Here is a 12,729-nt window from a genome sequence, read left to right as displayed (position 1 = left end):
CCTATTTTTATCATGATCACCTGACTATGCAATCCTGCAGCTTTTAATTAACTGAAAACTTTTAATGCTATTCACATTCAGTGGGAATTTGTGAAGGTAGACTGCTTGTACAAATACTCAGACCTCAATCCATAGTCTCTTGGGTAAGATACGACTCGCCAATCATGTTCAGAATCACATCACCTCAGCATCTGGCACTGCCGGGGTGTTAAAACCTTGATCAGTCTAAAATTATAATCAGAATCAGTGAACTGAAGTGGTGAAAGCAGATGATTAACTTCTCCCTTTGTCAGCCCACCTAGGTCAGGGGTCTGCAGACTTGGCTCTTTTAAGACTTGTGGACTTCAACTCCCAGCTTTGCTGGCTGAGGAACTCTGGGCGTTGAAGTCCACAAGTCTTAAAAGAGCCAAGTTTGCAGACCCCTGACCTAGGTAAACCAGACAAGAAACAGGACTGGATGAGTTTATTCTATTTTATTGTAAGGCTACATGAACAAAATCTTGCAAGTCTGAAGGTACAAACTTCCTGCCACCCCCATTTACCAACCTGATATTAGGACACATCCTTCCCAAGTTTCTTTCTCTTACCATTAAGTGATGGTGGGTTCTTTCCTCTCTTGTCTGATCGTTCTCTATGCCAGGGGTCCCCAACCTTGACAACTTTAAGACTTGTGGACTTCAACTCTCAGAATTCCTCACCTAGATTTCCTGGCTGAGGAATTCTGGGAGTTGAAGTCCACAAGTTTTAAAGTTATCAAGGTTGGAGACCCCTGCTCTATGCAGTATCTCTTTCCCTCATCCCTCAAGTTTATCCACACATTCCATTGAGCTCTCCATCAGAGATGGTGGAGATGGAATTGTCAAGAAGTGGAAGTCCAAAAAAAGTGAAACGCTTGTTATATTATTCATATAATAAACCACAGGATAGGACAATAATATTGGAAGTGGAGGGGTGATGGTGATAGTGATGAAGATGATATTTAAAAATAATCTCTGGGGAGCCAGAACAGATTCTTAGATTAGAGCTATTTTGATTAGGAAGATAGATGGTGGAAGCAGATACTATCCAGATTTTACCTCAGAGCAGGAGAAGGATTCAGAGGCCCTGGGACAGGAGATTAGAGGCTTCCAGACTGCTATTTTGTTGGTTTAGCCATCCATTACAAATTTATTATGGTTGTAAAAGTAAAAAAAATATATAGGGTATAAAGGCTTGTAATTGTTTTTTTTTTAATAAAAGGCTACCTAATCCCATATTTTAGCTATTTTATGACATTTTAAAAAAAACAGGCATCTAATAGGCATTTGAGCATTTGTGCAACGTTTTATAGACATTATGTCTTTACACACGCCTGTAAATTATTGCACCACCAAAACTGCAAAAACAAATTATGAAAGGATTATTTTAAATTTTATTTTCTTTAATAGTAATAGAACAGTGACTGCACTGAAAGCAAACTCTTTTAAGTTTTGTTTTTCTTCTGTAGCTTTTTCCAGCCAGGAAAATTCCATGTGTCCTGGGACTATAACTTTCAAGATTCCCAGTCACTATGACCAACAGCAATGCTGGCTAAGAATCCTGGGAAATATAGTTCTAACACTTCAGCAAGTGGCCTGGGGATGACTACTGCCATTTTTTGTTATCCTCATAGTTGAATAAAGAATTGATCTTCCACAAACGAAAAAAACTTTTGCTAAAGGCTGGCCAAATCCTGTGTCAAAGGTTCTGAGATGCTTTAGTTCCTCTAAAAGTGGCCTTGTTTTTGGCTTCTTTTCTGAGGAATAAAGTATCCTTCAAAAACCCAGAGGAAAGAAAGAGATATAGTTTTGCTTTGTTCTTTTCTTGTTTCCTTTTTTCCTTTTTTTTTTAAATAATTGTTTTCTTGCTCTCGGTGGTAAATGGTGTCTTCCACTGTGGGTGAATTGAATACTAGTCCTCAACCCTATGACCGTTGCTTTTCAGAATGCCAGCTCTGCAAGTATTTTCTCCTTCGGAGAGCTAAAAGATACTAATGAAAGAAATGGATTCTGGATGCAAAAGCGCTAAAGGCTTTGGCCTTCAATGTCCTGAAATGTTGAAGTTCAGAACCTTTCAGAATGCCAGCTTCCCTGGTATTTTCCTTTCCAGAGGAGAAAAGACTAGTGAATGCCACTGTTGTCATAATGGTTCAGAAGGCCCCTTCTCCACTTAGTATGGTTTATAGAAGGAGCCTTCCAAACCATCATAAGACTAGAGCCTGCATGCAGGATGGAGCAAAGCAATAGACCTGGGGGGGGGGGTATGGGTAGAGGGTCTGCGCGCTGGTAAGCCTAGCCAGCCAATGCCTCCCAATCCACAGCACATTTCTGCATGTCAATGGGCATATGGCCTCCCAGGGCCTCTCTCACCCCGAGGTACCTCTGCATGGTTGCTTAATGATCGCAATGGGAGAACTCAGTTTGCAATCATTAAGTGAGGTGGTCATATGGGTGCCTCCTTAACAACTGCAGTGACTAATTATTAAATTTCCAAGCTCAGTTGTAGTTGAAAGTCACGTGCCTGTATTCTTTAAGAAGAATAGGGAAGAAGGGAGAGACCCATGTATATGTAACAAGTATGGAAGTTTTGGTTTTAAAGGGAAAAAAATTCCCAACTTCCTAGCAAAAAAAGACATTCCTTCCTCCCATTCTTCTTTTTTCCTTCTTCCTCTGCTCCTGGAAGGAATTCCTGGATTCCCATTTCTTGTTATTCCATTTTCTTGCTACTCCCACCCCCAACTGCCTTTACAAATGAGGTAAATAAACAAAATTAAGGGCATTAAGGGTTGTAAACCTAATCTTGCATAGCTTCTTCTCCGGTAATATTACACTACTAACCAGAGCATACAAAACATTTGCTAGACCAATTCTCGAATACAGCTCATCTGTCTGGAACCCACACTGCATATCAGACAATTGAATGTGTCCAGAAATATTTCACAAGAAGAGTCCTCCACTCCTCTGCTCGCAACAAAATATCTTATGCCACCAGATTTGAAATTTTGGGCTTAGAAAATTTAGAACTACACTGCCTTCAATATGACCTGAGCATAGCTCATAAAATCATCCGCTACAATGTCCTACCTGTCAATGACTACTTCAGCTTCAACCACAACAATACACGAGCACATAATAGATACAAACTTAAAGTGAACCGCTCCAAACTCAATTGCAGAAAATATGACTTCAGCAACAGAGTGGTCAATGCCTGGTGTCGTGTCCCACTCCTCCGCTGACGGCCGGGTCAGGGAAATCCGAATCAGGCTTGCCTCTGCAGCTCTGCCCAAAGTCCTAGCAAAGTCCTCAGAGCAGGCAGGAGACCAGAAAGTGACTTCAGCAAGATAAGTTCGACTTTGCCTGACTCAGAGACTGCTAGAAAGCAGATCCTTTACATAGGCCATGGGGTGTGGCTCCATGACTCAGCACTCATTAAGGCCTGCCCCTCCCTACCTTCTGTTGCCTCCGCCTATCCAGTCTTCTGATGCGAGGATCACTCCAATCAGCAGCTGTTGGAAATAAACTTTCCTCAGGCTCACATGCTGTGGAGGAGGGGGAGGGGTCTAGCTGCTCCGTTTGCCTGGGCATGGAGCCAGGGCTGGGGCCGGGGGGGTGCTCCCTCCTCTGCAGCCTGCTTGGGCATGGAGCCAGGGCTGAGGCCGGGAGATGCCCCCTCCTCAGCCTGTCTGGGCATGGAGCCAGGGCTGGGGCCGGGAGGACATTCTTCAGCGTTCGGAAGCAGATAAGCAGACCCCGGCTGCGGTGAGAGCGGGCAAGACACAACACCTGGAATGCACTACCTGACTATGTGGTTTCATCCTAAAATTCCCAAAATTTTAATCTTAGACTGGCTACTGTTGACTTCACCCCATTCCTAAGAGGTGTGTAAGGGCATGCATAAGAGCACCAGCATGCCTACTGTCCCTGTCCTACTGTCCCCATTTATTTATATTCATTTTATGTATTCAATTCATGCTTATACATATATATTATCTAATATGCACTTGACAAATAAATTAATTAATTAAAAAAAACATAGCTCAGCATTACTTCTCTCTTTTTTACTTAGTCCACAATCTTTTCACCAAAATAAGAACCAAAATCCAAAGATGTACTTCCATTTATGCAAGGCGCTACACACTCTCTTAGATGCAGCCTTGCACAGCGTGATGCAATGTCTACCACAACTTTTTCTAGGACTTTTTGGTACAGAATGCTGCCAGATTTTTTCCACTCAACAGCCCATCTCCAGATGCAGCTCTTAAGCCATCCATTCGGGATTTAAAACAAACCCTATAGTTTAATTCTGCTGTGCTTCTTTTAGGATGCAAAATGCAGAAGAACTGACATATTGTCATTTGTTTTAGTCTCATCCAGAAACTTCCCTTCTTTTCAAGAAAGAGCCCATTATATGTTATATGAAAAGCAGCAGATCTTGTGTGGTCTAAATCGTTCAAAGAGTCAAGAGAGCAAAAGAGCAGTGCTAAGATGTCTAATCTCAATTATGGCTAAACCGTTTAACCTCCCGGGCTCAGTTAGCTCAGCTGGAAATAAGCTCAGCTTTTAAATTAGGGGACTGTGATGAATTTTCCCAGGTAAGGCAAAAACCAACTAGTTGCCTCTTGGCAGATTTATTAAGCCATGGAGGGAAAAATGTGGAAAACATTATTAAAAAATGAGAAAGCAACATGTCAGGGTTCCAAGGAACACCCCCAACGAAATAAAGCTCTGAGGCTTGAGGTTCCTCAAAGTTCCAGTTTATTAGAGATAAAGGCAATTTTCTTTTTGCTTCTTAACTGCCAACAGTTTAACGAGAAAGATACCTAACAGCAAATATTCCCAAACATTAACAATTTTAGGATTATGGAAATCCCAAAAAAACAGAATTGTGCATTAGAGAAATACAGTCTCTAAACCCTGTGAAGTTCAATTCAATTTATCCTGAGGGGAGGATCTTACAAAAGTCCTCTCTCGTTAAAAATATATGATTTAGGGGCATGCAGGTTTCATCTGTACATGTTGGATGTTTATAAACAAAATAGGAAAACATGGAAAGCATGTCTTTGGGAATTCTTTCCAACTCCTTAAAAAAGCTTTGTTAGGAGCCCTGGTGACCCAAAGGGACCAAAAAGGAGAAAGGTGAAGGCTTTCACCAGCATCTCTAGCCATTGCCCAGCTGCTCTCCATATGGATGCACTGAGGAAATGTTTTCTCCTCAGTCCTCAGCTGATCCAGTCCACTTTTAAAATTGAACTTTCTTTTGCCAGCTTTTCCCTCCATACCAAATTTGGTCCTCTTTTGTTCTGAGAGAGTTTCTTGCTGTGGATCAATGTTCAGACAAAAGATCAAATCCTTTCCCATAATTTCTTTCCAACATTCCATTGGGCTGGGAATTTTTTTTTAAAAAAAAGAGATTTATGTAGAATGTTTGTTTATCCAAACTCTGATACAGGGATTCTCATTCTGCTCTTTAGATTACCGGAAATGGGAAAATGCCTCTCTCCCCATATAGTATTGCAAGGAGGGTCCCCTTGCTAAATTCATCTTGCCAGATTAAAGCACAATCTCTAAAATGACAGTGTGTAACTTTTCAGGGGCTGAGCACAATGTCTGACTTTTGAATATTATCCTGGGTTAACACTCCCCAAATTAAGCAGGGATCCAGGTCAGAACAGACACGTTTCCCCATGCACTTGATAATTGTCTATCTCCAGATAACATTTTAAGTTGTTCTAAGGAGGGCATTGTGAGACGCGGTGGCTCAGGGGCTAGGACGTTGAGCTTGTCGATCTAAAGGTCGGCAGCTCAGCGGTTTGAATCCCTAGTGCTGCCGTGTAACGGGGTTAGCTCCCGTTACTTGTCCCAGCTTCTGCCAACCTAGCAGTTTCGAAAGCACGTAAAAAAGCAAGTAGAAAAATAGGGACCACCTTTGGTGGGAAGATAACAGTGTTCCGTGCGCCTTTGGCATTGAGTCATGCCGGCCACATGACCACGGAGACGTCTTTGGACAGCGCTGGCTCTTCGGCTTTGAAAAAGAGATGAGCACCGCCCCCTAGAATCGGCAGCAACTAGCACGTATGTGCGAGGGGAACCTTTACCTTTTACCTTAAGGAGGGCATGCTGAAGGCTTGTGCTCTAACTCAAAGCTTGACAGAGCTTATTGGGTCAAGGATTGGTCCTTGGGATCCCTTGTAGGCTGATACTGCAGCTTGAGTGATCCTTTTGAACTCCCAAATTCAATCTGTCAGGTTTGCAGTGAAATGAAGGCTTTCACAGCGTAGGAGCTAAGGAGATACAACCATGTTCACATTTGTTTATGAAAAGTAAGGAAATAATTTTGAATGGATTCCTTGGCATTCGTATGGAACATGCGCTATCTGCTTGACTGGAACCATCTGGGTTTCCTTTGCTCTAAATGTATTCATTATAGCATATCCTACAGGCATTTTTGGCATGCCTTTCCTTGATCTATCCTTGGCATCTCATTGTAATTTATTGTATTCCTTTAAATAAGGCTGCATTTTTCTGTAATATGGGCTTATTATCACTGGCATAACTTTGACTGCCAGGTAATCTTTACCTTTCTTCCATTCTTGTTAAAGCTATTTATTGTATAATAAATTGAGTTTTTACTTCATCAGAAAAAGAAAAAATGTTTTCTTCTACAATAAATCAGCATGAAGAAATCTACATTACTCTTTGGCTCCCATTTTAGCTACATATTCCCTATAGGATTGCCATTATGCAGTTGCTATTTTGAAAGCAAATTTCACAATGTTGCTAGCATTTTCTGAAGTTGAAATATTCAATGATCAACTATTATTGTGCTTAAAGCTGGAAAGCAATTGTTGGTCATTCACCCAAAACCAATCATCATATGGAATAGAAATATGAAATAAGCAGGGAACCTAGATTCAGGCCTGAATACACACTAGCTTTATTTGCATATTTCTCCCTCTAGTCTACTCCCTCTACTTAAAAAAAAATGAGAAAAAAAGGACTAAGTTTGCAGAATTATGAGCAAAATGTCTGGTCCTCACAGTGTAAAGTAGAGAAATGTCAAATAGTTGTGGAAATTGCCTCTGGTTCTAGTTTCTGCTAGTAGAGTTGTATAAACAATTGCTTTTTCACTTAGTAGGTAATAATGTATATTAGTTAGTAATAATGATCCAAGTGGAAGGTTAGCCCATTGATCAAGGTGGCTCTTGTTCTGAGTAAACATACAGACAGGATTTTGCAGCAAACCTCATATTAGGTAAAGGTAAAGGTTCCACTCACACATATGCGCTAGTCGTTCCTGACTCTAGGGGGCGGTGCTCATCTCCGTTTCAAAGCCGAAGAGCCAGCGCTGTCCGAAGATGTCTCCATAGTCATGTGGCCAGCATGACTAAATGCCAAAGGCTCATGGAACACTGTTACCTTCCCACCAAAGGTGGTCCCTATTTTTCTACTTGCATTTTTACATGCTTTCGAACTGCTAGATTAGCAGAAGCTGGGACAAATAACGGGAGCTCACCCCGTTACACGGCATTAGGGATTCGAACCGCTGAACTGTCGACCTTTCGATCGACAAGCTCAGCATCTTAGCCACTAAGCCACCGCTTCCCTTAAGCCTCATATTACGGACATCTAATTTGATTTCTCTTGTTGATCACATAATGACAAGCATCCCTTCATAGACTCAAGCAGGGAAGGGCAACCTAATACCCTTCCAAGGTTTTAGATTTTACACTCTTAACTTTACCAGGCAATATAGACAGAAACAAGGGATTCATCACATTGAAAGAATGCAGGAGTGACTCTGACATGGCTAAAGGGCGGGGGGGAAATCCTTCCATGTAATTGTGTCTGATTCTGGAGAACAGCCTGGACAAGGCTTTGCAGTTTTCTTGGCAAGATTTTTCAGAAATGGTTCATCATTACCTCCTTTCTAGGGCTGAGAGAAAGAGACTGGCCCAAGTCACCCAGCTGGCTTTCTTGTCCAAGAAAGCGCTGGCCACGTCCATGCCCTGTTTAGCAAAGGGGGGAAATTCGCAATAGGTCATGTGACAACGCTGTGACAACATGAGTTTGACACCTCTGGGCTAGAGGAACCTGGGTTGATCCCACAACAAGCTTCTGCAAGAAGTATCAACAATGTTCTTCAGTTCCTCTATTGTCCTAGGCCAGTGATGGCAAATTGTTTTGGCACCACACACACATCTAGGTCACAACCCAGAAGAGGAGCTGTCCAAGGAGCATGTGCACACCCAAAAATGAACCTCCAGTTTCAGCTACTGAACTTCTGGTTTCAGCCACCTACTTTTCTGGGTTTCTGGTGCGCATGCGCACATAACTATCAGCTGGCTGGCACACATGCTCATGCAGGAAAATGGAAGACCAGCTCTTCTAGTTTCTGGGACTGCCGCATACAAAAAGGCCAGCTGATTATCACACGTGCATGCATGCATGCCAGAAACCCAGAAGAGGAATGGACGACCAGGCAACATGGCTCCATATGCCACTTTGAGCACACATGCCAAAGGTTCACCATCACGGTCCTAGGCTAATAGTCTAGCTGCATGTCCTATTAAAAACACTGGTACCAACAAGGATTTAGGTTTACCCTTTGAAAAGCTGTCATTGTGAACATATACTTGAAGTCCCAGTTTTCCTTGAGGAAAATAAAGCACAATACAATTTTATGTTTGTTCTTTTTCCACGCAAGAAAAAAAACAGTATGAAGTACACTCTGGGGAGTACAATTAGCTGACTTTTCTTTTTTATATACTATAAATGTCATGGTCAGTTTATCTATTGACTGGGTTCATTAATCACGCTTAAAATGTTCTGTAACCACTATTCTGGCTTATGTACCATAGTGCTTTCTGCAAACACTGTCATTTTGACTGAGTTAATAAATCATGGTTAAAGAAAAGTGTGACCCAGCCCTTTGTAGGAAATTATGTACAGAATAATTGGATAGCCAAATCACATCCTAAGATACTCCTTAGCCCCATATGGTACTTGGAGCCACAACATAACCATCTCTGTTTATAAGGCACCATTCCTTCTGCATCTGCAAAGAATTTTGGGGTGCCTAGTTAATCTTCTCATTTCCCTTAATTTTGACAACTGTCTTGTTTTACTGATTCTATATCAGAGGTCCCTTGATATGCAGAAAACTGGCATATAAAATTAATAAATAAATCGTGATTTCATTTCTCTTACCATATCCATCAGATTTTGAATGAATGCAAAGTTAAAGTTTTGTTCATAACATCAATGAAGTATAACATTCCATATCTGTCCAGAAGATTGGTCAATATTTGCTTTAACAGTTCATAAAATAAGTCAAATATTTTCCACTGAGGGTAACTCCCACAGCTTTGGATTCAGATTTTTAAAAGGAAGCAGGGGGCCAAAACTTTCAAAACTAGGAAGAAAGAATAATCTGAAGCACTGTAAATTATAGGTAAAACAGGAGGAAGGACAGGATGGTTAGGTGAGATTCAATTACTTTTATGTGGGAGAAAAAAAGATTAGAGAGCCACTTTAAAAAGGGAGAAAAGCCTCCAGCCACACTTTAAACATTACAATCAAGGAAAAGTACTACTGGCCAACCATTTCCACACTACTGGTGATAGAGAGAATTCTGAACAGAGCATTTAGGATAGGGGTTAAACCAGTGGTCTTTAAGATGTTGCTAAACCAGCATCTCTCAACACTAACCACGTTGGCTAGACTAGTGATACTTCTAGGTCAATGATTTATGGAGGTTTACAAGTTCACTAAATGTATGCAAGTAGTGAGTCATAAGCCTAAGAGCAATAACTGAAGGGTGGCAATGCCTACCAGGCTGGAAATCAGGACCTCATATTCTGGGAGAATAAGGGATTCCAAGCCACTTTTCTTTCTCTGAATAGGCATTGAATGATGGATCATAGACAGCACCCTATCTCCAGATCCCAATCTAGTTTGTAGAGGCAGCTGATGGATTTTGTGAGCTGGGTTTTCAATAGCTTTTGCATTCTCTGGCCTAGGGGTAATCCTAGATGAAATACAATGTACAGTATTATTTGGACTTATGAAGACACGTTGTTTCTGAATACGAGATCATGACATCAGATAATCCTTACCATGAAACAAGCTGGTAACCTTCCACCAAAAACAAGATTACAGCTGGGCTGAGTTAGGTTCTGATTTTTAGAAGGTTGGCAGCCCTCAAAAAAAATGCAAGGGCTTAATTGCATTATTGCACGAGACAACATTTAAATGTTTCAGTCCTAGAACAAATAGTTAATAATTTGGCCTCCTGACTGTTTAATGAAAATCTCCCTGCATACGGCATATAGTGGAAAATGTGTTGCCCAACACAAGATCACTGGCGTACCCCCAGGCTGTACGTAAACAAAACAAACGGCGTGTACTAACCTAACCCCTATTAAACAGCTTGTTCAGGGCATGCTTTTTAATTTCTTTGGCAGTTAAAAATCTTATGCTTAAAGTTCCATTGTCATGTTTGTCTGTCTTTTAGCAGTGAGGAAGGACTGGCTGATTTGATTCATACTTGCCCATAAATAAGCTCCATTAAATCAATGGAATTTAGTGCTTCCTAAAGGATTGCCCTGCAAATCCCATTAATTCCATGGTTCACATTTCCAAGGGAAGGCTGCATAGGACTGGTCTCTGAATTCGGGTAGTGGCCTTGTCCTTTCCATTGCGAATCTATCTCTCTGAAGCATGTCCCATGCAAATCTGACATTATCTTAGAATCTGCTCTGATTACATAAAGGGCACCCTCTAGAGGTCTCATTGTACAGTGTACAGCACAGTAACATCCTTATCTCTATTGCACTTCCAGCAGGGTGGAAAAAAAACTTTTGACCTTGTTCATATTTGATTGCCATCCAAAAAGTTGGGTATACAATGTCTCCTGCCCAAAAGTATCCAAGCCATTTTAGTAATACAGTCCAACAATCTGCAGATACACATTCACATATGCACAGGCGTACGCGCACACACACACACATACACACACACACACAAACGTCATCCACCATTCCAATTTCTTACAAATCAGAGTAGCATTTTAGCAAACGCAGATAAGCCAAATAAAATCCTCATCTTTTTCGCAGTTCCCCTTGTGTTTCTAATGTAACCGGAACAAATTCGGAACAGCTGAATCCAAGTGGGTGTCACAGAAAGCCAGTTAGGAATCCTCCCAACATTAACCTTGAACCGATATGAACTAGAAGCCAACATGCTGGCTAAATGGAATCCATCGCCATGCCACGAAGACAAATACTATGCTTCCTGACTAGACTTCCTGTCCTCAAGCACCAGGGAGCAAAATGCAGGGTGCTGATAGCCCAGCCAGAAGGGTGAGGGAACAGTGTGTCACAAAGTCTGGATTTCATCAAGACTTAAGTCTCTTAGGAAAAGGGGGGTGGGGGTGTATGGTTATCTCCATGAAGCAAAGAAATGCAGAGAGAGAGAGAGAGTCAGAGAAGCAGCAGGGAGAAAAAGGAACCAAAAAAGAAAGAAAGAAGTTCTGTGCAATTCTCGCTAACAAAGAATTTAATAAAACAGATGTAGCTTAGGCAGTGCAAAAGGACTCCACCCTTCCAATTCCTTGTGTTTACTCCTCTCCCTCTGCCTCTCCCTCTGTTCAGAAAGTTTAGGCTTGTCTCCAAGGGCTGCATTTCTGTTTCATCACAACGGCAAACTTATTACAAACAGTAATAAGACTTCTTTTTTTCAAAACGACTTACACAGAAATAAAGCGAGGCAACTGCATTTATCCCTAAGAGCTCAGTGGATTTTTTTTCCCCCCATTGTTCTTCCTCTCTTCCTTGTCCACCGTGCAGATGGCAGGAGGCAAAAAAAAAAAAAGAAGAAGAATCTTTAGCTTTTAAAATCCATTTCCCATGAACTGACTTTTCAGCTTCCTATCAATCCCCTGGTTCACAGTACACCCACACAAATATACAGAGGGCATCATGCACTTCCAAGCCCACTTTTATTTCAAAGCTTCCAAGCACAAAAGTGACACTCGGCACTCTGAAGAGAAACTCACCCCCTTCAAACTCGTCCTCTTCTTGTGTTCGTATCGTCCCCAAATGTCCTAGAAAAGCAATAAGAATGACAAACGTTCTTCTTTGGGTCCAGATGGCCATCATGTCTAAATATTAGACATGTATATCCTCCTTGGAGGAAAAGTGCAAAACAAAAAGTGTACAAAAGAAGATCATATGGACATCATAAAGCCAGCTCTTTTCTTTTAGCACTCCCACAGGACACACGGAAAATCTGCAAGCGCCTCTCTTGCTTGCCTTTTCTTTTTAAGCAGCTCTGGCTCTTGCGCAGCCTGCAAACACTTTTCCCCCCTCAAGTGATGCAGCTTTAAATAGGAAGAATGCTGCCTCCAGTTCTTTTCCTGCCCCCTTTCAGCTTCTTCAGCCTAATAATCATCCAGTCCCTGGCAAGGAATCGCGTGACTGATGGTAAACAATCGAATCAGGAGAAGCTACGCTCTTCTTCCCTCAAACTTTTCCTTCCTTCCTTCCTTCCTTTTCTTTCTTAATTCCTTCCTTCCTTTCTTCCTTCCTTCCTTCCTTCCTTTCTTTTTTAAACACACAGTTTCTGAGAGCAGCTACCTTTCCCTGCTGTAGTTCAAGAAAAGCTCTCTCTTGAAAGAACAGATTGGGGTCCACATATATTTGATTCAGAAAAA

The 12,729-nt window shown here is 41.5% G+C and overlaps 1 protein-coding gene across 1 annotated transcript in view; it reads right to left on the bottom strand.

Annotated features, from left to right (window-relative positions):
- Positions 1 to 12,474, bottom strand: part of COL5A2 (collagen type V alpha 2 chain) — a 201,578-nt gene extending 189,104 nt beyond the window's left edge. The window contains exon 1 of the mRNA XM_058188949.1: positions 12,073 to 12,474. Coding sequence (XP_058044932.1) covers positions 12,073 to 12,175 — 103 coding nt within the window. The 5' untranslated portion in view covers positions 12,176 to 12,474. The remainder of the gene's footprint in view (positions 1 to 12,072) is intronic.
- Between the last annotated feature and the right edge of the window lie 255 nt (positions 12,475 to 12,729).

The sequence above is a fragment of the Ahaetulla prasina genome, chromosome 1 (genome assembly GCF_028640845.1).
Source record: "Ahaetulla prasina isolate Xishuangbanna chromosome 1, ASM2864084v1, whole genome shotgun sequence".
Classification (NCBI taxonomy): domain Eukaryota; kingdom Metazoa; phylum Chordata; class Lepidosauria; order Squamata; family Colubridae; genus Ahaetulla; species Ahaetulla prasina.
The sequence above is the reverse complement of the archived record's forward strand: the minus strand, read 5'-3'. Positions and strand labels throughout refer to the sequence as shown.